Genomic DNA, 26,895 nt, shown 5'->3' with positions numbered 1-26,895 from the left:
GCGGGACAATTGGGGTCTTTCCCAAAGTGGTCTGAATGTTGTTAAGTGATATTAAATATAACCCGAGTGTATTTGTATTACTCTGTAACCAATGAATGCAACCAGAACAGAGGGTGAAGAAAGACAGATTCATGTAGATGAAATATATTGCATGCCTCGCACTGAATGTGGGTTGCCCTCCCTTGGGGCCTTGGGAGAGATACCGTGTCTGGTGCAAGGAGGGCCCCCGATAAGAGTTACAGGTCCAGACAGGATGAGCACTCCCTAAAGCTCAACCATGAAAGGGAGCATTGACCAAACAGTGGACAGGAAAATCAAGGTCATGTGTGATGAATGAACAAGGGAGGTTTAGCATATAAAGAAGCTCACACACAAAGAAAGTCAGACACATACGACGGATTGGCAGAGTGTGTCTCCAGATCTGTACTCAATAAAATCATTTTAATCTCCTAAGACGTGGTGGCTGTTTTCTTCACATCAACGGACCCGGGGACGAGGAACACGAAGGTGATTCCCAACAATGTCCACATCTAAAACACGTTTTGTCCATTTTTCCTCTATCCGCGCCCGGTCTCCCTTGTCCTCTCTCCTGGTATTTCCCTCCTTTCTGTGAGACACGACTCACAGTCGCCTCTGCTTTCCCCTCTCTCACAGACATCTCCGCCATTTGTTCTCCAATTTGTTCACACTGTGCCGCCAGCTCGAGAGCGCGAGCAAGCACCAAACCACGCGCCTCGAGGAGTCTACGGCGAACATAACTTGACGTGCATTTGCTTACAATTGCGTCTCTAATCTGATCGTCTGTGTCTCCACCAAAACCGCAGTCTTTTGCCGCACGTCTCAAGCGTGTAGCGAATTGTTGTACTGTCTCCCCTTGATTCTGAGAGATTTTCTGAAATGTCTGGCGGGCGAATGTAGCATTTACTTGAGGCACGAAATATCTGTTCAAAGCTGCAATAGCGGCATCATAATCAGTCACCTCTCCGGTGCCGTCCAAAGTGGAAAAGATGTCCTGTGTGTCTGGACCTGCGTGATGCAAAAGAAGTGCTCTCCGGCGCTGCTTCACTGCATCCTCGGTGTTATCATCGATGATCAGACCTTTCCCATCAGCAAACAGTTCAAATGACATTAGCCATCTTGTCCACCGCGGCCCCAAAGTCGCCGGGTCGGAGTAGCAATCAAACGCCGGTACGCATGCTGTCTTTTCCATGCTGCCGCGCTAACTAGCTACAACTGTTAGCTACACTTCAGATCTAACTAAACGTTACGAACTTTAGCTCATCACTTAGCTTAGGCTCGGTACATCACTCGTCGCCATTGTTCTGATCCGTTATTCCCACCTATATGCTTATTTAGGTGTCGTTGATTATAAATGATTAGGCACACCGTTATTACACAATGCCTAACGTGGCTTGCTTTATTCCACCGTATTGCAAGACTGCCCACACCATATTCCTCGCGCTTCTCCCCACGTCAACAGGTGACGTCACATACATACGGGTGCCCTTACATGCCAAACCGGTACATGACACACATCTCTGGCCATCCCCATGTGGCCTGAACATGTAATTGAAACCCCTCCAATTGCCATATTTATGTAAATCTTTGTTGAAGTGTTTATTGTAATTCTGCAACAACCTGGTGCACTTTTCATGGGGCGTCGGCAGAGGCGGAAGGATGTTCTTGGGAGGCTACTGTATGTGCTATTTATGTTTATGTTTATTTAGATCCCCATTAGCTGTTACCCAAGGCAACTCTTCCTGGGGTCAACATTAAAAATATCCTGCAGCAACATCAATGTATACACATGCTTTCATGTGCATGCTTACATAAATAAACACAATTGCATCACTAAATTCAATTCATCCCCCCACCCATCTCAATTAAACCAGTATTAATGAAGAAGCCAAACACATACCCCCCCACACACACACTTACAGTAGCATCTATCACAGACTACTCCTACCACCTGCTTTGAGCTACATATTTCAGAATAAAAATGTAAAAAGTTATGTATTAGACATTGTGTATGCCTGTACCCAAAAATAACCTCTTAAGTTGCTTTTTAAAACTTTCTTTACTTGTTGCTTGAGTAATACCGCATGGCAACCTATTCCACTGTGAAATGGCCCTATACATAGCAGTTATTTTCATTGCCTTTGTTCTGGGTTGAGGAATTGTAACATGACCCATGTTACAATTCCTCAACCCTGCTTGTTAACTATTGCTGCATTAGCGCTAACCATAGATTTATCCCCTTATTAATCCGACAGTATGATGTGGGGTAACAATATTTTATTGAATTACCAATGCAGGCAGAGAGAACTGATGTAAGCCTGGCAGCCTGTCCAGGATGTCTCCCTGCCTGCTGCCCAGTGACTGCTGGGAAAGGCTCCAGCATCCCCACGATCCTGACAGCAGGATAAGCAGTTTGGATAATGGATGGGTGGATGGATGTATGCTTTGCACTAAAACTGAGTCAGGGAGCTACTTGACAATATGGGCGGTGAGGGCCAAAGACAAGAGCAAGAATAATAGGGCACACAGTCCTATGCCTGAAAAGTACAGGTCCATTACCTGTTGGCATTTAGCAGATGTGTTTTCATACCGAAAGATTACACAGGGGAAAACTGTCTCTAAATTTGTAGCCAATACTGTCTCTTGATTCTCCATGATCTTTATTCGGATTATATTTTTGCCAGTCTAGCTTTGATTAGATGGGACAGTGAGGAGATATATGCAGGGTGGAGCAGGGTGTTGTTTCCATGTGCTGATCCTCACCACAGCTAACTGCAAAGTCACTGGCAGCCGATGGAGTTGGATAAATAATCTTTTGATTCATCCTGATGTGGTCACATGACACATTACCTAGTGTCTACAACAAGTGGCAAGTCTAATTCGGTCCTTACTGTAGGCCGGAGAGAGAGAGAGAGATGATAAATCCATTCCGGGAGTCCAAAACTGATACCAGATATTACTGCGGCTGTAGACTTAAATTTTGCATTTGTGTGTGTGTGTGTGTGTGTGTGTGTGTGTGTGTGTGTGTGTGTGTGTGTGTGTGTGCGTTTTGTAGGCAAGCTGCCCCAGTCAGACTCTCTACCTGAAGAGGATGAGGAGGCCCATCCTGCAGAAGCTTGATCCACGGAACATAATTTACAGCAACAAGGGCCATTTTTATACAACCCCCCCAAACAGCAGCAATAACAAAGCTTTAATGGCAGCCGTGTTGGGTGTTCCAGCTAAATGACAGTACTAGAAAGGTGATCTCAGCAGGAATGTCAGTAGTGTAATGTGTATTTGTTGACAGTAGGTACTTCCTGTTTAGATCAGGGCAGCTGAGTTATTAGAGCGTATCCCCGCAACCCTCTCCTATCTCTCCTCATCACCGGCCTGGGTGAATGCCAGAAAGCCGACCAGTGTTACATTTCAGCTAAGTATACTTTCATGGTCCCGCAAGCTCACTTTGACACGGCTGCATGAAAAACTCAACTCTGTTATTTCCTGTCAATCTGGAACATCTCATTCACGATGATTACACCTACTTTACCAAAAGACAAGCCCAGCTCCATTTGATACAGGATATGGGATGGAAGTAAGACTTAGATAATTCAACTGAATACTAACGTTGCACTTTTTTTCGCCAGAGTCTCAAACAGCTATGAAGTGTCAGAAGCAAAACAGGCACAACAAAACAAATATTTGCTTACGAAGGAAAATGAACATCCCTTCATCCTCATAGCAGCTTATTTCCGGTGTTCAGACACCTTATTGGCCTTGCAGCAAACAACTTGACAAGGCTGATACAGGAAAAAGTGTGTGTGTGCATGTGTGTGTGTTGGTGGGTCGACTAAATAGGGGTGAATTAAATGCAGATTTAAATATTTTTTCAGTCATGTCCTATAACAGGATGCAGAGTTTGCTGATCATTCATTTTTCCCGCGATAGTTTTTCCCCCCAGATTATTCTAAGATTGTATTAAGACAAAGCACGTGAAAGCTAAATGAAATATATTTTCTCTCACACCCTTATGATGAACAATTGGATGGGATGAGTTCATAAAAAAAAAATCACATTTTCATCCCATCATAGCAGAGTAGGCAAATATCACTGTGATAATAATCTGGGTTGTTTGTTTTTGACATGTTTTTCCCTGATTCATTTTGTTTCTCCGTGTACATGGCTTTGTGACGTATTATCATTGGAAACACGTTGGACTATCACTATCTTCGTGTACTATAACATACTATATAATGTTTTAAGAATTGAAATAATGAAACAGAATGTGTCTGAAAAATAAAAAGAATAATCAAAATGCCTCTGTAATCACTAAGCATCTTTGCTCCCTATGTATTCCAGATCTGTGCATCTAGGAATCAGGAATCAGGAGCACTTTGTCATTTCATTTCATTTCATGTACGCAAGCACATGAAATGAAATGAAATGGCGTTTCCCCCAGCCCACAGCAGTGCCACACAAAGACAAAAAAACTTATCCAAAAATTACAAGAACACATATATCAAACTACAAAAACGAAAAAAAAAATCATTGTCCAAGAGAATGAATGCAGGATGGCTGTTGGAACTGCCAGTCTGCATGGGCTAGCAGTTAGCTTAGCCCGCCCCGCTTCCGCGTCCTGTCAGAACACCTTTGGTTTTCCTCCTCGGGCACAGCTCCAGCAGGGCCGTGGTCCTTGGGCACACCGGACGCAGCAGACCAAGCTCCCCTAGCCGATCCAACGCCAGCTCTCCCAGCCAGACACCTTCGACACACCTCCCCGCACTCCACACAACGATACTATAAACACAGTCAACGCTAGGCGAGGCCACCGCCAGACCGCCCTTGGTGTTATCTGACCCGCGGTCTGCATCGGCTAGCCGTTAGCTTAGCCTGCCCCGCTTCCTCGTCCTGTCAGACCGCCCTCGGTATTTCCTCTTCATGCGCAGCTCCGGGCAGGGCCGTGGTCCCTGGGCTCACAGGACGCAGCAGACCAAGCTTTCCCAGCCATCAAACGAAGACAAAAACTTAGACGTGGACAAAGACGCTGCATGGACGGTACAGGGTGAGGCCGCCACAAACGTAAATTCGCACCGTCATCTTCCCACACCAGTAGTGGGTGAGGCCGGTGCAAACGTGAATTCATGCCGCCATCTTCCCACTAGCACCATTTGTCGGAGTCGACTACTGGATACAGCCCGAAGCCCTGGGTGGACCACCACTGCAGGTGTAATGTGTCGGTATGGTGTGCATAGTGGGATTCATGTGCATAGTCTGTTTTCATCCTGCCTGCATACTTCTGCAGACAGATGTCATGTCTGCATTGCTGTGTTTTGATCACCCCATGTCTACATGTCCTACTTATGAAACATGACAGGGACACTGTCCATGTTAATGACCTTAATGCCACAGTCCCTCTGAAGCGTTCAGTTCATTAACATGTCCTTGTTTCTGTTATACTTACTGACGCCAGTGGACATCGTGGTAGTTACATTGGTGTTTGAGCAGCCAAAATATCAGGACGTTTCTACTGCTACATCTTCACTACCAAACAAAAAACATGGTTGAACCCGAGTTTTAGCTGTTGACGTCACACGTCGGTAAAAGTCTCCTACAAGCTTGAGCTACCATATCTGTTTGTTAGTCACAAGAACTTCACTACCCCCCTTCTTTCACATTTGGCTGCCGCGGTGAAGTCGTAAAATGTTATGTGCCTTATCATTTTCCCCAGCTCCTACCTGACAGTAACCATTAAAATGAGCTACTACAAAAGCACAATCTAGATGTTTGAGGATTATTAAATTTGCGAGCAATAGAAAGCATCAAAATTGGACATTTGCTGGCAAGTAAATCTTCAGAATTAAAACTGACATCCCACTTTTAACAGGCGGAGGAACATAAAATGTGGTCAATCTGTTGTGTAATGAGAAATGAAACTGGTTTGATTGGCCTGCATGCTGTCCTCCACACGGAAACAAGGCTCAGCGTGCCGACTCCGTATACTTTGCATGCTAAACAACCCGCTAGACTAATCATGCTGTTTTCTCGAGGTTGTGTTAGGCCTGCTGACCCAACAGGTTCAACTGCTAGTGTGTCCGTTTTTACAAAGCTCTATAAAACAGTGGGCCCATCTCACGGAAAAGTAACGTATACCCACACCAAACGAACACTATGAATGGTAGGAAGAGAGCGAATGGAATCATACCAATAAATCCAACATCAGAATTCATATCAATTTTTTTAACCAGGGTAAAATCCCTGATAATCGTTTCGAACGATCCAAACAGACCAGCTGGGTATTTCTTAAGATGAACTTTACTTTGTCTCTGCAGTTACAAGGCAAAAAACATGTGACAGCTTGAAATACGTTTTTAGGTTAATTGCTAATGAAAGGTCTCTGCTGCTGTAACTCTGTGAACTTTTAAGCAACGCATATGCATGTGTATTTCATACAGTATTAATGAGTTCTCCCTCTGGATTTAGTGTTGCAACTTTCTAATGGTTCAATAAGCTCCAAGTAAATTTGGGTTTTCTTTGTCTACACACTGAAACAGACACCCCGAGCACTGGGTCCAATGCCAAATGCTCCTTAAGCTGGGTCCAAGAGTCGGTCTGACATCTGATCTGCTCCAACTGCTTAGCATGTAACTCGGCCTCATCTGCACTGCATTCATACTAGTTAGCTTCTAACAAGTTACCATAACACTTCCTTTGTTTGTCCAACTACAAGATGTGCCTGGGCGGCACGGTGGCCCAGTGGTTCGCACTGTTGCCTCACAGCGAGAAAGTCCTGGGTTCGAATCCCAGACCGTCCCAGGTCCCTTCTGTGTGGAGTTTGCATGTTCTTCCTGTGTCTGCGTGGGTTTCCTCCAGGCACTCCGGTTTCCTCCCACCATCAGAAAAAAAAAAGACATGCATGTTAGGGTTAATACTCCCGTCTGTGCCCCTGAGCAAGGCAATGGAAAGAAGAGCTGGAGTTGGTTCCTGGGTGCTGCAGCTACCCACTGCTCCTAGCTACAAAGCTAGGATGGGTTAAATGCAGAGAGTAAATTTCATTTTTATGTATGTACAAAATGACTAATAAAGATTATTCTATTCTATAAATTCCCAGCCAAATTGCTGGTGCCTCTGACGCACCTACTCACGATGATAAAACCACAAGTCTGACAGGGGCCTAACGTTTGTTTGTTTTATTGATGTCATTAAAGTTACACGGTGGAATCAGAGACACAAAAGAGAGGTTAGAGAGAAAACTGCAACCATTCCACATTAAATGGCAGAATGTCTCCACGGCTGTCCTCATGCCGATACTGCAAACGTCAGCTGCAGGAATATTCATGTCAGCAGTACGCAGTAGGAAAACACACTCCATACTGATTTAGTATGCACTTGCAATGCACATACTGAACAGTATGCAGAGACATAATAACACTTATCAAATCATTTCAAGTGCATTCCAATTCCATACCATCTACACTGTAATGTCCATCTATGCAACATCTGCACTCTGTGTTGATCTTTTTCCTGATGTTACACCAGTATTAACCTTAAAACTGCTCAAAGGTAGAAATACACTGCCAGAGAGGCAGCCAGTATGCTTCTAGCTTAGAGAAAGCTACCTAATAGGGATCTACAGTGCGATAAGCACATATAATGTAGACGCCTACAAAGGAATATATGTACTGTGGTCTTTCCAAGAGAGCCATGTTGTAAGGAATACTTTCGCCAGGGCCAGGAATAAAGGGAGCATACTTCTCTATACGTAGCCCTTGCCATGCACAGATAATAAAGGTCAGACAGCACTTTATGCAGACAGTCCTGTCTTCACACTGTCTGGTCTGAGGTCCAACAAAGCCATTTCACAACAACGCTGTAGAAACGTACAGTTCAGAATCCAGCGACCCTCACGTGAATAGTAATCTTAAAAAAATTGGTTGGAATTATTGTTCCTTTGTCAAACTCATGGTACCGCAGCAATAATCGTTGTCTGCCCTTTTTTTTTTTCCAAACGAGGCATAAGCTTTTCGTGTCATTAAGTCGGCGTTGCTGTGAAGCAGCTTTCACGGTTCTACAGGTTTGGAACAGTTTTTGCTTCTTTCTGCATGGAGGCTAGCCCCAATGATTGCACTGAGCCATTAAAGTAAGGCCAGCCACGGTAAAGCTACGTAGTCACTTATACAGCCACCGACACAGGGAGCAAACTCAGGTCCTGCTGTTAAACCGCTGTACCATCACTATAGTGCATTCCAGTGCACTATAGTGATGGTAAAGGTTACACCAGTGGGTCTGTTTGAAAGGTTGACAAGTGTAAATCCCTGAATGGGAGTGAACGTGGCGACACCATCCCCTCGTTCAAGAACTGATGAGATGCTAGTGTGTGAGGTACTTCACCTCAATGGATCGCTATCTGCGTCAGAGGAGATGCAGGCCAGCAGCAGTCCCATGGTTGCACTGGGTTTTGCCCAGGAATAAATGTGAGTAGCTGCAAGCATGAGAAAACAAGACCATTGCAGAAAAAGTGTTAAAAGAGGGGAAAAACTGGCCTCTTTTCTCGTCTGAGAAGCCAGAGCACTTCTGAAATGAGTGGGAAACCGCTCAGACACCCTTGTTTTCTGTGCTATACTGTTCGTTTTTTTTCTCAGATGATGTAACCTGCCATGGTTAATACAGAAGCAGCAAGGGGGACAATGTACTAGGATTACCATCGCTCCTATTAGAACCACATTTAAGCAGATAAGTCCGCCAATGATCTCCAGGGGTTATACCAACAGGCTGCAGCGTGTCAACAGCCATAGGAAGAGTTCAAGACAGGTAGATAGATGCAAAATGGTGAGGGCAATACCATGCCCATCCCTGTGATATTACTGAGCCGGTGCATGGTGGGAAACATCTGCATGAACTCCTACCACTGTAGTGCTAATGCAGGACTTCAAAGATGGCTACCACTGTGGTAGTGCCTGTATAAGCTTGCATGTTAACCAAGTTGCTACGGAATCAGTCGGGCTGTCTCCGAACATCCAGAAGGTCTAATGTCCAAACACTAACAGCATTTTCACCCAATAATATCCAAACACATTACTGAGCCCTGATACATATTTTTTAGTGTCAACACATTTGGCAAATCATCGTCATTGTCGTTATCATAAAAATAATAATAATAAAAAAAACAGTAAAAACAGACGAGTTCAGTTCACATCGAAGTAGAATACAGATATTAAATCTTTACCCACAAAAGTTAATGTTATGACAAGCTAGAAAAAGAAAAAACATCACCATATTACATATTAGTGTGTGTTCACTATGAAATGTTGAAATATTAGTTATGAGTGTGTGCAAGTTCAATGTCTGTCAGCACGTGTGCGCACACTTACATTAACAAGCAACATATCTTTCATCATCAGTACAGAAATAATTACCACCCCTGCCCAACAAAAGCAAAACCCCACATCAAATCATAATCATTTTCATTCACAAAAAAAGCATCCAAAATCATCACCACTACACATTGTCAGCAGAGCTGAAAATCTTAAATCTTTTGTCAAAAAAGGGAATATTTTAATTGTCAACGATATATATCTCTCTATATATTTATATTTTTGTTCATCATTTTTGTTCATTTAAACCAACCAAACTTAAGGTATAGACCATGTTGCTATGGTTGTGGTCCCTTGCAACATCAGAAAAAAATAACATTAAAATAAAGACACTGATCCCCCCCAACCCTTTCCAGCTGGCGTGTTTAATGTGTATGCATCTTTCAGGATTGTGTGTTTTTTATGTCCATGTGGAGTGTGAATTAGCATGTTTTTGTGCATTGTGTATGTCATCTATGTTGTCTTTGTAAACTGCAATGTAGGGACTTTGTATAGTGTTGATGGCATTATGTTTTTATTTAGTAAGTATTAAGTTTGGGTTGAGCTGCTGCCTTTAATATGGTCAACCTGTTTTGTGTATTTTGTGTTGAGTTTACCTCAACATTTTGTAGTAAAAGTAGTGTGTGTTTAGTGTTCACTGAGATGCTTGTCTAAGTAGCTGTATGGAGGATTTCTTGACTGAGTGGTAGGTGTTGGTATTGACGCAGGCATTGTTTACTGCGTACTTGGTGCCCATTTAGTGTGTGTATGCTTAGTGTCTTCTTATGTGTTAGTTTTTATGTTTTTTTTGAAGACATTGTAGGTCTTTTTTATTATGTACGTGCCTATGTATCAGTGCTAATGCTGTGTACAGACAGCATGGTGTGTGTTTCATGGGTGTAGTGTATGCGCCTATGTAGTGTATACGCCTATGCGTTAGCGCTGATGCTCTGCTTGTAGACGGCATGGTAGGCGTTGCGGAGTAAGACGTAGGGGAAACAGGACTCCAGCAGATCCATGGTCAGGAAGGGAGACTCCTGGACAATCTGAAAGATGACAAACAGAACTATTCTTAAAGACAGACATACACATGCCGGAAAACTGACCACTCACACTTGGAGGAAGTAACAGTAGTGTGTTACTGGAGATTTTTGGGTTTCATTCAAGTGTAATCCCTTCCAGCAGTTCTGTTCCACACCAGTTACAGTCGGAAAAAACCCTATTTCGATTCATCCATCCGTTATCCAAACCACTTATCCTGTTCAGGGTCGCGGGGATGCTGGAGCCTATCCTAGCAGTCATTGGGCGGCAGGCGGGGAGACACCCTGGACAGGCTGCCAGTCCATCACAGGGCTGACACACAAACACATTCACACGCAGTGACAATTTAATATGGCCGATTCACCTGACCTACATGTCTCAGGACTGTGGGAGGAAACAAAAAAAATTATTAATCATCGAAATTATTCCGATGATTATGGACTGAATTTGTTGCTGCTCCATTTTTAGAAAGGCTACCAAGAGCTAACGTTAGCAGCGACTGACTAGCCACAGTCGTGTTTTCCTGAAGCCGGAACAGGTGTGCGGCAAGCCAACATTGCCAGCAGCGAGGAGGCTACAGCGAGGACAGCACAACACAGGAGCGCTAACACGTCAGGCCGGGACTCCGCAGTCTACACCCATCTACAGGCCAGTGGCCCCTCTTTCAAGGTTCAGGATGTGCACATCTTGACAGGGAGGAATGGTGGTTTAAATGGGGAGTCAAAGAGGCCATCTATATGAAGAGGGAACGACCATCCTGGAACCGGGGGGGGGGGGGGCCTAAGAGTACATCTGTTGCCATCTTACAATGCTGTGATTGTAAACATTCCCAAATCCTCTATGAATAGTACACATGGCCATTGTAACTCTAGTTAATGGTCATGCCAGTTTGCATATAAAACCAATTGTTGTTTATGGTCTTTATGCAGCTGTGCCGTTTATAAGTTTGGGGGATGCCTGTAATCAGTTGAGACTGAAGAGGTCACTTAGATTTAGTGACAAAACATTTCTCTCAATAAATGTTGTGTCCAGATGGACTGATTCAACTTTTCTGGGATTCTGTTAGCAAGGTTTCAGATGACTGTGTGGTTGTAGTAGTTCTACTTCTCTCCATCTTTAAGAGTCATTCTCTCCATCTCTTCCTTCCCCCAACTTGCTCTGGCTGGAAGCTCATCCCCCGGCACATTGCTCTAGCGCCATCACTTTCTGTCATCTATGCTGTCTCATTTTTATTCTCTCTCTCTCTCTCCTCTGCTCTCTCTCTCTCTCTCTCTCTCTCTCTCTCTCTCTCTCTCTCTCTCTCTCTCTCTCTCTCTCTCTCTCCTCTCTCTCTCTCTCTCTCTCTCTCTCCTCTCTCTCTCTCTCTCTCTCTCTCTCTCTCTCTCTCTCTCTCTCTCTCTCTTCTCTCTCTCTCTCTCCTCTCTCTCTCTCTCTCTCTCTCTCTCTCTCTCTCTCTCTCTCTCTCTCTCTCTCTCTCTCTCTCTCTCTCTCTCTCTCTCTCTCTCTCTCTCTCTCTCTCTCTCTCTCTCTCTCTCTCTCTCTCTCACCATATCCAGCAGTAAGTAGACCGACTCTCGGTTGCGGGTTGTCATCTTGTCAGTCTCCTGGCCAATCTTCAGCAGGCTGGAAGATGCCAGCTATACACGCACACACCGAATGCAAACACAAAGAAAATAAAATTGTTAAAAATCTGTGTGTACTATTTCTCATTTGTTAAACAGTTATTTCAGGGTCCATGTAGACTAATTATTCCACACAGCTATGTGGTCTGGTGTCACAAATACAAAACAAAAACTTAAATGGAACAGATTTTGAAGTTTGAAAAAAAAATATTGGAAAGGGTAATACTTTCATGTATTTAATTTTTTTTTGTATTTTCTTCCTTTTTTGAAGAATAAATATAAGCAGGGCTCCAGACTAACTTTTTATATTGGTTGCACTGGCGCGCCTAACTTTTTAATTTAAGTGAACCAGCACATATTTTAGGTGCACTTGAAAATTTTCAGTACGCCTTTTGGCACCACAATAATAAATTTTAACCATTACCTTTTTTGTCGGTTCCTATACACATTGGTAATTTCTTTATACATTATGTAAATGACTGTAAACAGGAATAATGTCTTGTTGAAAATGTTGTCTTGTTTCACCCCGTTTATTGTAAAGCGACTTTGAATGTTAGAAAAGTGCTCCATAAATTTGATTTATCATTATTATAGGAATAAAGGTGCAGATAGATGTTTTTCTTTATTTAAATCACAGCACACTCAGAAATCACGTTAACCTCAATTGTTTAAAATATAAACTTAAAAAGTGCTGATGTTTAAAGTGCTTGGATTAGGCCATCTTTGGCCCGGGGACAGGGAACATGGGTGGAACGGTTATCTCAGCCACTGCTGAGCTGGGCCTTTCAGGGCCGGGGACAGGTGTTTTGAATTACTGGTATATTTTAAGGTTGTGTGTCGCTCGAGGAGGGGTACAGTCTCACACATACACACATGCCTTATTTCTTTTCCCCATCTGCATTCTGTGAAGACCCACCCTACTCTGCCTCTGATTGGCTAGTCCTCGTTGCCTTAGTTGATTAGATTGGTTAGGTTTAGGCATGAGAAGTGAGATGGTTAGGCTAAGAACATCAGGGTCAGGGCCAATAAATCAGAGGCAGAGTAGGATGTCTTTGCAGAATGCAGGTGGGACCCCCCCCACCACACACACACACACACACACACACACACACACACACACACACACACACACACACACACACACACACACACACACACACGCTAAATTTCAGGTGCACTGGTGTGACTAATGAGAATGTTTAGTCACACTTTACAGATTTTTGGTCGCAACCTGGAGCTCCGATAAGGTGCAATATTTTAAAGAAAACTGTCGGAAACTTACAGCCAGGAATTCTTTAAGACGGTCCTCTATGCTTCCCTTGTGGATGGTAAAGAGAGCTGCAGCTATCTGGTTGATAGCTTTAGCCAGGCAATGGATATTGTTGCAGTGGCCTGCAGGGAACAGGAATACAGTTATTTCTATTAATAACAACAATACTAATATCAAAATTATGACAACATCAACAACAAACTTGAAAAGAAAAAGCAGAACATCCAGTCATTTATTTGATTTCTCCCATGATTCATGAGGCTCAATGTGTGCAACTGTAATATTGGGGAAATATGGTAAATAAAATATTTACCTGAGTTACTTACAACTTTTCGGACTGAGTAAGTTCATAAACTTTAAGACCTCGACTCGGAATAATAACGTTATGGTATAAACGTTCTTTGGCAATATTGCTAAACTAAAAATTCACATATCATTCAAAATGGCTATTTTGGTGAAAAAAACATTAATTTTCCCGACTCTTGAGTGAAATGGTAAGTGATGTATCTGTCCAATCACCAGGCACTTGAGGTGGGACTGTTCTTACTCTATCTGATGCCAAGGGCTGAGGGGAGAGTCTCCATAGACAGCCTCATTAACCACTAGCTAACCTCAAACTTTAACCAATGTGACTGTGATGAAAAATTTAGGATATTGAAACGTGTTTAAACTGCTTGTGAAAATCGACTTTTGTTCTGGCATGTCATGATGTTTTCAAGTCATTTGTATGCTGCTCACTGGGAATGTGAATCCAGCAGTTACCCCCGTCTCTGTGAAACCGACAGTCCTTGCTGGTCACTTGGTTTCTGAGACACAAGTGTCCCCAAGCACAGACCACAAAAGTCATTCACAGCAGAGAAGGTGATAGGACAAGCAGAAATTGGCTGTTGGATGGGGACTTTCACACTTTTCAAGAATCTTGTGTAGCAGCAGCATAATATTATATTATTATATAGCTTTAGTATCTAAAATTGTTCAATTAAAATGTTATTGAACATTTCCACATAATATCCATTAGACTTACCCTCTATAGCAGGGCTGTACTGTGACATTACATTGCTAGCCAGTGTTGGCATGGAAACAGCCACAAATACCATCAGCAAGCAGGCGATCTTATATTCTTCCTCTGGACTGATGTTTTCTACACACATGAAACAATTGCATGAAAATGTTATGAGCAAGCACTGTGTTTGAATTGTGTCTCCTTGCTTGCCTCTGTGTGTGTGTGTGTGGGGGGGGGTATTTTTCATGCATATGTGTGTGTGCATCTCTATTTGAGTCTATCTTTGCAACTGTGCATGTCAACATTTTGCATGCATCTGTATTTTTGTAGGCATATCTGTGGGTATTTGCGTGTCTGTCTCAGTAAGTTTTTTAAATTGTGCAGTGTTAGTGACTATGGGTGTATATTAGTGTAAATAAATGTGGCTCTTACCACTCTTTTGTGAGGACAGGGCCACTACCAGTGCAGGGTCGATCTCACAGGGTAGACCTGCTGCTGATGAAAGCTCATAGACATTCATTGCCACCTACAGACACAGACATAGGGACATGTACACACAAACAATAAAACAGTAGAACAAAATCTCAATGAGCACAGAGAATGGCTCTGAACATGGGTTCATAATCCATAGGTGGATATAGGTGGGTAAACAGTTTTATCCTGTTTGTGTTTTCTTGGTGTGCGATACCTTCATGTCTGTCTCTCTGGGGATGTGGTCCTTAAAATCCTCCACTGAACTGACCAGGAATGGAATATGACAAGACAGAACCTGAAACCAGAGAAATAGAGTAGCAAACAGAAAAAAAGGAGAGAGAAGAGTGAAAGAAACAGAGAAACGAGGACAGTAGATTGGGAGACAGAATCAAACATTCAAATTTGCTTTTTGGGGGGAAAGGAAAAAAATGTTGGAAATGGTTTATTTTCAGTTTAGCATCCATGCATTTTTTACACTCATTCTACCACTGAACCATGCTTATGTTGAGTATAGATGTGTAGTGTGTTGTATGTATTTGATTTTGTGTCTTACGTCTCTCAGAGCCTCTTGAGCTAGAGAGCGGAAGGACAAGATAACTCCAATGATAGTCATTCTCTTCAAAACGCTGTCAACCGCTAGAAAACACATACAGAAACCAAGAAAATGTATCAAAACGATATCAATTCATCATTCCAGAAATGAACCCATCACATTGATACCAATTTCATCAGTTACGCAATGATAATGTGCGTCTTCTGTCCAGTCCACAGTCATATATTACAAATAGGATGTCAAAAAGTTAACTCAGTTTGACCACCTCCAATTTTCTTAGAAGTACCTTGTATGCCAAAGATGCTTCTATCATGTGCTGTAGTGTACTTTACCAAGCCTCCATTTTCACTATCCAGCATTCTCTTACCCCTTTTTCTAACCTTTCTCAGGACCATCAACAACTTAATGAGAGGTTGGCAACAAAGGTAAACGGGGTTTCAATTCTGGCACGTCATTTCAGACATTGTTTTTATAAACTTCTGTCATCTTTTCCAGAAATAACTTACAAGCAGTCAAGACTTAGGGTAACAGCAGTAGAGTCTGAAGTTTTCACAATGTTTTACCCAACAAAGCAACAAAGCATTTTGCATGTCAACTTAAGACAAAGTTTGCGATGGTAAACATGTTATCTTAGATTACTCTCTTAGGAAACATAATGGAGAGGTGTTACAGAGTAAATATATAATATATAAATACATCTTCCTACACCTCAACTCCCCTAGGGACACACACAAGGGTCCTGTTTGTGGACTTCAGCTCAGCGTTCAACACCATCGTCCCAGATATCCTCCACTCCAAACTCACCCAGCTCACTGTACCAGCCCCCATCTGCCAGTGGATTAAAAACTTCCTGACAGGGCATCCGGGTAGCATAGCAGTCTATTCCATTACCTACCAACATGGGGATCACCGGTTCGAATCCCCATTACCTCAAGCTTGGTTGGGCGTCCCTACAGACACAATTGGCTGTGTCTGCGGCTGGGAAGCCAGATGTGGGTATGTGTCCTGGTCACTGCACTAGTGCCTCCTCTGGTCGGTCGGGGTGGCTGTTCAGGGAGGAGGGGGAACTGGGGGGAATAGCGTGATCCTCCCATGTGCTACATCCCCCTGGCGAAACTCCTATCAGGTGAAAAGAAGCAGCTGGCGACTCCACGTGTATCGGAGGAGGCATGTGGTAGTCTGCAGCCCTCCCCGGATTGGCAGAGGGGGTTGAGCAGCAACCAGGATGGCTCAGAGAGTGGGGTGATTGACCAGGTACAACTGGGGAGAAAAGGGGGGATAAAAAAAACAAACAAAAAAACAAAACAAAACTTCCTGACAGACAGGAGGCAGCTGGTGAGGCTGGGGAAAATTACATCCAGTGCCTGAACAATCAGCACTAGTGCTCCCCAGGGATGTCTGCTCTCCCCTCTACTCTTCTTCCTCTACACAAATGACTGCATCTTAGGAGACCCATCTATAGAACTCCTAAGTTTGCGGACGACACAACCATCATTGGCCTTATCTGGGATGGTGACGAGGCTGCATATAGACGGGACGTTGATCAGCTGGCCCTCTGGTGTGGCCATAATAACCTGGAGCTGAACACACTCAAAACTGTGGAGATAATAGCAGACTTCAGGAGGAGCCCCCCAAGACTGCCCCCCCTCACCATGCTCAACAGCACAGCGTTTGTGGGGAAAACCTATAGATTTCTGGGCTCCATAATCTCCCAGGACCTAAGGTGGTCATCCAACACAGACACAATTATCAAAAAAGCCCAGCAGAGGATGTACTTTCTCTGCGAGCTCAGGAAGTTCAACCTGCCTCAGGAACTGCTGATACAGTTCTACTCTGCAATAATCCAGTCTGTCCTCTGCACATCCATCACTGTCTGGTTTGGTTTGGTCCCAAACAGGACAGAGACAGACTAAAATGGACAGTTAAGTCTGCAGAGAAAATCACTGGTGCCAACCTGCCCTCCATTAAGGACTTATACATCTCCATAGTCAGGAAATGGACAGGCAAGGTCACTGCAGACCCATCCCACCCCGGTCACAACGTGTTCCAACTCCTCCCCTCTGGTAGGTGCTACAGAGCACTGTACCCCAAAACAACCAGATATAAAAACAGTTTCTTTCCACGGGCTGTTATTCAGATGAACGCTTAACATTGTCAAATAAATCCAACCATTTTGTATATACTGTACTGTACATTGTACGTACACTGGTACACTCCGTCATGTCCAGCTACCTCAGGCATGTAACTTACTAACATCTATTTCAGCATCTCTGATATATTCTCTGCACCACTGCACCTTATTGCCTCTTATTTCACCTGTATATAGTCAATCCTTGTGTATATATGTGAAGACTTGTTGTGTTGTTATTCTATGTTAAGTACACTGAGAGAGCCACGAAACCAGAGTCAAATTCCAGGAATGTGCAAACCTACATGGCCAATAAACATGATTCTGATATGAGGCACTGTTTGGTTTGTAAATTGCTATGCTTTCGTTATGCTAATGCATTATGCTAATAAACCTCAAGAAGCGATATGAAAATTTCAATATTTCACCATTTCAGAATGAAAAGGTGTCTTAAACTGAGTGTTTTTCTGTGTTTTGTAAGCATGTCAAGCGTTGAAAAAATTTGTGTTGTGTGTGTGTGTGTGTGAGATTACAGGTAAGCTTCTTGAAGAGGGCAGCCATGTGTTCTGGCTTGTCAAAACTCGTCCTCATCTGGGTCAACACCTCCACATTGTCTACCACAAGTTTCTACAAACAAAAACACACACAAAACATAGAAAGCCTTAAATCAATATTTGGCTCAACATTTCTATTACAAGAAATATACTGTTCTTTACTTATTGCTGTTATATTGTTGATATTAAACAAGAAATTTCTTTTAAAATGTTAAAAACTACAACCTCCTAGATACTAAAGGCTCAGCGTTTTCGGTTTTTATTTTTCAAAGCCACCCAGCATGCCGAATTTCTCCACAAGAGGACACTGTTACATAACCTCACGTGAACAGGAACAACTTTTGGATCCGTGGAAACATAAAATCCGGGTGAAAATCTGGGTATTTTTCGGTGAAAATCGGAAAAACCAAAAACGCTGAGCCTTGTAGATACTGAATGCCCAGCACCACTGCTGGTACAACTAGCAACAGGATAGTCCACATTATTGGCACTGTGGCTGCTTACAGTCTGAATGTCGGGTTTAAAATACACTAAACCAAGGGCAAAACTATCCATCTAAAGTATATGTGTTACAGCAGCAGCAGTCCACTTCCAGGAAATAATCAAGTCCTCTGCCAAACCTAATCAATTAAAAAACTGTTTGAAACAGCATGCAATTCTGGCACAAGTGCATATCTGTGTCTATGTTTAAGCACTAGGCAAGAGCATGGTGTGAGGGAGTGAATTTACGGTCTACACTTTAGTGTGCCAATGTGTGTGTGTGTGTGTGTGTGTGTGTGTGTGTGTGTGTGCATACGCACCTTAAGCTCAGCAACCTGAGAGGAGATGTGCCACATCAAGCTCTCACTGAGGAACTTCATACCATAAGGCCCCAACAGCTCCGATAAAGACCGCATCTCTGAACAAACACACACACACAATTACAAAGATAGACTCTCTCTCCTACAGGATAGTTTGAGCTGAAAAGAGTAAGTATGTGTGAGCATGTGTATTTGTACCAGAGATGTCAGAGTATTCCTCAGCATTGAACGTCAGTTCATTTTCGGTGGGCAGGTTGACAAAGGCCTTCATGGCAGGGAAGTAGGCAATGTGTCCGTTGCTGACCTGTCGCAGCAACGTCTCCAAATACCTAAACACGCAGGTGCGCCCGCGCGCGCACACACACACACACACACAAAAATTAAGATTCCAGGTTCCTCTTTATTTTTATTGATCAGTCCCAGTATGCCTGTCTTAAACAAGTCTTTTATGTCAAGGTATAAATCAAATAATTTGTTGTTAACTATTTGAAACTCACAAAACGGGCAATTGATGATTAATTTTCTTGCCCGTTTTCTTTAAATGTGCAGTGCAACATCCACGTTAAGAGTGACTGCCTTTAGGGCGTCCGGGTAGCGTAGCAGTTCATTCCATTGTCTACCAATATGGGGATCGCCGGTTCGAATCCCCGTGTTACCGCCGACTTGGTCGGGCGTCCCTACAGACACAATTGGCTGTGTCTGCGGGTGGGAAGCCGGATGTGGGTACATGTCCTGGTTGCTGCACTAGCGCCTCCTCTGGTCAGTCGGGGCGCCTGCTCAGGGGAGGGAGGAGGAACTGGGGTGAATAGTGTGATCCTCCCATGCACTACGTCCCCCTGGCGAAACTCCTCACTGTCAGGTGAAAAGAAGGTGCTGGCGACTCCACATGTATCGGAGGAGGCATGTGGTAGTCTGCAGCCCTCCCCGGATCGGCAGAGGGGGTGGAGCAATGACCGCGACGGCTCGGAAGAGTGGGGTAATTGGACGGATACAACTGGGGAGAAAAAAAGGTAGTGGGGGGGGAGTGACTGCCTTTAAACCACAAAGGCTGAGGAGGGGGTGGCTAATTAATGCAATCCTTGGGGGGGATCTACCAAACCTGATAGCAGGGAGTCTGAAACATTGTCTGTATCAGTGGACAACGTGACACATTCACTCTAATTATGCCGTCTTGCAGCCAAAACTGCATTACGGTCACTGCCGTGTTGCTACCTTTGCGCTGTAGATGAAGCAGAGCCTCTACAGTCTGCTCTGTAGAGATGAAAGTTGGAGAAGTACGCCTGCCTACATTCATTATAAGCACGTCCCCTCTTATGGGGCATGTGCTCTTTGACTGACTGCGAGCTGCTGTGAGCACAGCTGTCAATGAACTCATCCCCAGGCCCAACCACACCCTTTTAAGTATCATCAAATAACTTCTATAAAAACACAGTTGTCTGAAACACACATTTTGGGAGAAATGTTAACATGAAGGGAATTAGTTGAAGTGACAGAACAACATTTTTTGGAGATGTATTTTGAAATGTTAGTGTAACCTGTTCTTTACACAGGTAGGTTAAAATGTGTTCGATAACAGCCACTCGAGAGCATCAGGGATATTTTGGCTTCACTTTTTAACCCCTTGATCTGAAAGCATTGTTTAAGAGAACAGTGACATCTTCGTGATGGATGGGTATGAAGCCAGCACTACATTCATGCCAAACATTTTTCAGGGAGCCATTTTGCTTTCTGTCGGCACCCATTCTTCTAGTCAAGTCTTTCCATTCTGTCTGGTAGTCTCCAAAGACAATAAGCTATTAACCCATCAATTCAAAGATACACCTAACATGTGCTCTGAAGGAGATGGCATTCAATAATACATAGCATGAGCTCAGCTCATCTGGTGAAATATAATGTGTCCATAAAGGATTCTGGTTTCCTACATCAGCCTCATGCTGGATTTTAACGACACATTTTTCTAATTTTTTGGCAAATGTTTGTTATTCTGATTGGATGTCAGAGTTTGGCAGAATACCTGCTAACTCAACACACATGCAGGGGCTGGATGCTAGATGCTTGGAATGGCCAATCTTGCATAGGATTTAGCTTTCTGCCTCCTGATCAAGATACAAACTAGCCAGGGCTGTCAGGATCAATTCGAAGCTGCTTGACTGATTCTATATTATGCCATAATCCTTTTTAACTTTGTCGTCAAACTTGTGACCCATGTCGGTCCGCGGTGGTGTAGCGGTCTAAGCATCGGCTCTGTGTCGATGCAGTTGCCCACTGGGGACTGGGGTTCGCGCCCCGGTCTCGTCAGATCCGACTATGGCCGGACTCGACGAAGCAGCGATCATTGGCAACGCTGTCTTCGGGAGGGGGGCGGAGTCGGCTTGTGTTCGTCACGTGAATGCGTCTCTGTGTGTCGGAAAAACAGTGGTTCGGCTTGGAGTCGCCTTGTCACGAAAGTGGCGAGGCGGTCTCCTTCGAGACTGCCGGCCGGAGAGATGCAGTTGGCGAACGCATACAGTGCGAGGGTGGGTGTTTGAATTAAAATAGGGATCGATTGGCCACTAAATTGGGAGAAAAAAGGGAAAAATCAGAAATAAATTTATAAAAAAAAACTTGTGACCCATGTCATTTGCTAATCTTTATGCATATGCAGCCATAAAATTGAGTGACAAAAAACGGACTAAAATTTTTTTTTAAAAAAAACTGGGGAAAAAAAAGTCAGCAATTAACTTTGTAATTCATTTGTTCTTTCACCCTGCTAGGAGTTGATGTGATATTGAATGTGTTCAGCATTACCAGTTAGTGTACAGACTGGTGATAGTGGGTTCCCCATGGCTGTCCAGATGTTGCGTCTGTTGTAGGAGGACATTGTTGAAGACCCTGGTGATGTCAATGGTGACGTAGTTTTCTATGGACTGCAGGACGGTCATGTAGGCCCGAACACTGGTCAGCAGTTCACTGGGCTTAGCTATCTCTTGGGTAGCCTGATTGTACATAGTCATCCCCACTATAGACCTAGAGACGAAGATAGAGACAAAGAATCAGAGGGAAAGAGCAAGTGAGAGAGAGCTTGACTTAGAGTGGGGTAGACAGCTAGATAATAGAGTTGTATATGCTTAACTTAGGGTCAGGGGAATAAAACAGAGGGTTGGGAGATTGAGATGAAATTAGCAGGAAATTTAAGCGGGGTAGAGAGTGAGAAAATGACCAAAAGCCAGAGTGGAGGGGAATCCAAGCACTTTATCAGTGTAGGTTTTTATATGTATGTCTTTGTGAGTTTGAGTGTGTTTACTTGGTAAATCTTATCTCCAGATGCGACGTTAGGTACTCCCGAGGTGTGAATGTGTGCTCCCAGACCACCATGTTGGGAACGTAATTGATGGAGAAGCAGAGTTCAGACAATGCTGTGTGGAGCTTATCCAGACTGTAAAAAATGACAATGAAGGACAAAAAACATTATCTAAATATGCAAAATGTATCAATGCACTTTGTAATCACTGGCAAAACAATTTTATGAGAAACTTGGTTGAGATCAATTTAGAACAGATATTTTCTGGTGTAGATTGGTATTTGAAGCTCCTCTAGCATTCGGTGTGTGTATGCGCACTGTTTGTGATGTGAGAATGTGTGTTTGTTGTGCATCTGTGTGCTCTGTGTGTACTAGATACTTGGTAAAACTTCTAGGTGTGCAGCACTCATTGCAATGCTGCAGAACTCTTTATTAAATCATAACCATGAAGTAAAGTTGGAGTATAAAAGACGTGTGTAAGACACTAACTTGGTGACCAGAAGCCTGTTTTTCCTCATGCTCTCCACTCCTGGCTTCTCTCTCTCCGGCTCACCCTTCTTCCCTGTTGCTTTCTTGCTCTTCTTGTTCACTGCCTGACTAATGGTCTTTGCACAATGCTTTGGAAGCAGCTAGAAACAGCCAGATGGAAAGTCAGACAGGCGGCGATGAAGTAAGATAAAATGATAGTTAGCATGATGATTGGCATTCTTACTCACGGTCTTAGAACATTAGGTAGGAAGAACAAAAAACATGCATATAAGGAGATCAGGTTTGTACATTTTAATGGAATTCATCAATAAGGAAAGTGTTTCATTATAGATTGTATACAACTGTAGTTATCAACAGGCTATGAACACCATTGTAGAAAAAAAAGGAGTCAATTCCAAGTTTTCCAAGTTCATCAAAATATTTGTTATTCATCTTGAACACCAAAGTAATTATAACGTCACACATAACTGCTATTAATGTTAATTATTGATTACCACCGTGTTTAAACACCTGATTACAAGTGTGGGTTGATGGGGTATTATTTCAGAGCTGCTTTGAGCAGAAATCAAACAATAAGACTTTAAGGGAAACACTTAACTAAATGATTGTTTAGAATATAGGTGCCTCTGACTGAGACATACCGGTGTGTGTGTGTGTGTGTGTGTGTGTGTGTGTGTGTGTGTGTGTGTGTGTATGTGTGTGTGTTGGGTTTCTACCTGGTCGCTGAGTGTACATTGTTCAGTACAGATGTCAGTGATCAGGTTTCTGGCTTGTTTGGCCATCTCATCCAGAAACATGTTGCACAATGATAGGCTTCGATCCCCTATGTGGTGACGCTTGAACAAAACAAAACAAAGAAGAAAATATAAAACTACAGAACAACAAACAAAACACACACACTACAGCCAACATCATATTGATGTTTGGAATGTTGTGTTTGCAATGGTTTAGCGAACGGAACATAGCTCATCCCCATGCCAAAAACCAATTGGTCTGCTATCTCAGACCATTCACAATAAAAGCCATAATGGTGTGTGCGTGCGTGTGTGTGTGTGTGTGTGTGTGTGCATGCGTGTGTGTGTGTGTAACCATGTGTGCATGTATTCAGGATGATTTGGGATAGTGTTATTTTTATGATACATGGTGACACATGTGAAGGTGTGTGTGTGTTTGAGAGTGAAGGTGCAAGTGTGTTTGTGTAGTACCTCTTCAGGACAAAGCTCGTGTGTACAGGACATGAAGTGTGTGCAGAGCAGTGGGAAGCAGATGGAGTGTCTACTCTGGGAGGGAAGCTCCAGACACTGCTGGAACATCTTCTCAAACGCACGGCTGTAGAAGCTATACACAAAACATACACAAAAGCATTGAAAACACAAAATGAGAGAGACAAGAGATACAACACTGCTTAAAAGATTGACGACCAATACGATACTGAAAACCAAACAAACTAGGGTTCCTCTATATTCATCATCAGTTCAAGTGTAAGCTAGCAGGGGGTTCCTGAAGATGTCATTTGACACTTCTATGTTTACAATATCTCTGCAGGCCATAAGACTGATAGGGCACAACTCACATCTGAGTCTCTGTGTGTATGCATTTTCAGTCACACACACACACACACACACACACACACACACACACACACACACACACACACACACACACACACACAGACTCCTGTATGAGTACCCTGGGTGTGTAAGGGTCTCACCAGAATATAGACAGATCTGACGTCTCCACTAGCATCTCCACCAGGGAGTCTACCATCTTAGTGTGGAAGATGATGGTATTCATCATTTTACCCAGTTCCCTGTGATCGGCAATGCCAAGGCTAGCTTTAGAGACACTCGTATAAGCCTAAAGGGGGGAGGCAGACAGAGAGAGTGATGGTTAAGTGATGTAGTTTACCATTTTACCAAGATCCAGGAGGTCAGATTAAACACTAGTTTTACTTAAACCAATGCAGACTAACAAAGATAAATGGAAAGACGAGGATAGTTTAGAGGATTATGGTTTTATGGCTTGCTTTTAAGTCATGTGTATAGCGCTAGACAGAAAAGGGAAGGAATGAAGTTATGATAAGGCTTTGTCCCGGGTGACCAGGTTGTAACAATAATAATAATAATAAATTAAACTTATATCGTGCTTTTCTATCACTCAAAGTTGCTTTACAATAAACGGCGGTGAAACAAGACAACAGATAAACATAACACAGACATACAGGGGTGGATGGGAAGGGGGGCTACGAGTGGGAGAAGCGGCAGCCACACACGACGCCAGCAGTACTCTCCCACTTAAACAGATACAAACAGGCAAGAAAAACAAAAAACAACAACATAGCCAGATGACACATTGTAGATGTGTCATCTAGCGATGCTCATGTTCAATGTCTCCGGTGTCATATAAACCTGGCCCAATGTGGCTTATTTCTAATCCTGTCTCAACTAGACATACCTTGCCAAACTACAAATTCAGTGTGTCCTACACAATGGCTCAAGTTTAATCTAAATGTGCGGCACACCATTCGGTTTGAATAGTTAGCCAGAATAAAAATAACATTTTGCATTTTGGTGGTATGCTACTAAAATATGATATAATGAACTTGGCTAATAGCATGGAGTATTTCACTAATCCACCTTGCACAAAAGGAACTTTAGGTTTAGTTGCAATTTTCTGCCGAATAGTGCATACCTGCAGCCTGAACCAGTCCAGTCTCATGCCTCTGAAGTCAAACACTTCTCCATCCTCCACTGGAAAATACAAAAGGAATCCATGAATTGTTTTACAGTTTAGGTTTACAGTTGAAATCAGATACCGTTTAAGTTGTCACAACCTTATTCACCTTCTAGTATTTAATGCACAGGGTTCAAGCACTGCTGCTACAGGTATTACAACAAAAACAACAACAAATATTAATAATAATAGTAATATACCTTGTTTGACACTAAGAGAGGTCATGGTGTTGACAAAGGAGGACATGATGATGGATTCATCCTCTGGGCATACAGAAAGGTTCTGCAGAGAACAGACAGATCCCCAGAGGGGTTACAGAAACTGACAGTCTATGACTGGAAGAGAGCCACCATGGTCCATGTTCACATGGCTCTGCTCTCTACCTATTGCCGATGTGTCTTTGTGTAGGTGTGGACACCATTTAATCTGCCGAGTTAATTACGCTTACTCGGGGCAGCCATCTGCACCCCACACCACACCAAACCAAAATTCACACTGTGATTGTGGTGACTATTGGTTGATTTTACAGTTGACTGAATTTTTTTCCTGTCTCAGTTTGTTGAAATGGGCTGGTCTGTAGCCCCATAAATATATGAACACAAAGGATTTAACGTCAGATCCTATGTATTTATTGAATGCTATCTTCTTCAGAGCACATGTTAGGTGTATCTTGAACTGATTGGTTAATACCTGAACGAGTTCATTGAGTACCACAGCGTCAAAGCCAGACAGGTACTGAACGTAATAGCGCTGCATCACAGGACCGTACTTCCTGACATGAGCTCGGAGCTCCTCCATGTAGAAGATCAACTCTGCTATGTGCCTGCACAACACACACACACACACACACACACAACAAACAATGAGCCTGGGTCAAAATTATCATCAGGTGGGGGAAAAAAAAGCATCAGGGTGTGTGTGTGTGTGTGTGTGTGTGTATATATATATATACACACACACACATATATGTATAGAAATATACACACACACACCCACCCACATATATACATATATACTGTTTGTTGACAGCTGATGATTGCTTATGGCATGAAACAAGCTTGTACTGTCTCATAAAGAATTTACTTGAATTCTTTATGGATTATTTTGCTCCTTATTTGTTGAGCACTTTTCCTATCGTTGCGGGTTTCTTTTAACAAAGTTATATATATATATATATATATATATATATACACTACTACTTTCTGCTGTTCCCGTTAGGGGTCGCCACAGCGGCTCATCTGTTTCCATCTCTTCCTGTCCTCTGCATCTTCCTCTGTCACACCAGCCACCTGCATGTCCTCTCTCACCACATCCAAAAACCTCCTCTTTGGCCTTCCTCTTCCTCTTTCATATTCAGCATCCTTCTCCTAATATACCCAACATCTACCCTCTACACATGTCCAAACCATCTCAATCTTGTCTCTCTTGCTTTGTCTCCAAATGCCTCCAAACCGCCCAACCCAAGCTCTCCCTATAATATACTCGTTCCTAATCCTGTCCTTCTTCGCCACTCCTAATGAAAATCTTAGCGTCTTCAACTCTGCCACCTCCAGCTCCGCCTCCTGTCTTTTCATCAGTGCCACTGTCTCCAGACCATATAA

At 43.2% G+C, this 26,895-nt stretch overlaps 1 protein-coding gene across 2 annotated transcripts in view; it reads right to left on the bottom strand.

Moving 5' to 3' along the window:
* Positions 1–7,173: 7,173 nt before the first annotated feature.
* nckap1 (NCK-associated protein 1) overlaps positions 7,174–26,895 on the bottom strand; it is a 49,083-nt gene continuing 29,361 nt past the window's right edge. For both annotated transcript variants that reach the window (XM_056291561.1, XM_056291562.1), the window contains exons 13-31: positions 25,985–26,117; positions 25,495–25,576; positions 25,253–25,311; positions 24,273–24,418; positions 23,767–23,899; positions 23,278–23,397; positions 22,562–22,701; positions 22,076–22,207; positions 21,580–21,798; positions 18,991–19,121; positions 18,793–18,890; positions 17,972–18,065; positions 15,311–15,393; positions 14,972–15,052; positions 14,716–14,809; positions 14,305–14,421; positions 13,293–13,402; positions 11,936–12,025; positions 7,174–10,393 (exon numbers count right to left, since the gene is read on the bottom strand). In XM_056291561.1, the coding sequence (XP_056147536.1) occupies positions 10,277–10,393; positions 11,936–12,025; positions 13,293–13,402; positions 14,305–14,421; positions 14,716–14,809; positions 14,972–15,052; positions 15,311–15,393; positions 17,972–18,065; positions 18,793–18,890; positions 18,991–19,121; positions 21,580–21,798; positions 22,076–22,207; positions 22,562–22,701; positions 23,278–23,397; positions 23,767–23,899; positions 24,273–24,418; positions 25,253–25,311; positions 25,495–25,576; positions 25,985–26,117 (2,179 nt within the window). In that variant the 3' untranslated portion in view covers positions 7,174–10,276. The remainder of the gene's footprint in view (positions 10,394–11,935; positions 12,026–13,292; positions 13,403–14,304; positions 14,422–14,715; positions 14,810–14,971; positions 15,053–15,310; positions 15,394–17,971; positions 18,066–18,792; positions 18,891–18,990; positions 19,122–21,579; positions 21,799–22,075; positions 22,208–22,561; positions 22,702–23,277; positions 23,398–23,766; positions 23,900–24,272; positions 24,419–25,252; positions 25,312–25,494; positions 25,577–25,984; positions 26,118–26,895) is intronic.

Source organism: Lampris incognitus, chromosome 13 (assembly GCF_029633865.1).
Source record: "Lampris incognitus isolate fLamInc1 chromosome 13, fLamInc1.hap2, whole genome shotgun sequence".
Lineage (NCBI taxonomy): Eukaryota > Metazoa > Chordata > Actinopteri > Lampriformes > Lampridae > Lampris > Lampris incognitus.
The sequence above is the reverse complement of the archived record's forward strand: the minus strand, read 5'-3'. Positions and strand labels throughout refer to the sequence as shown.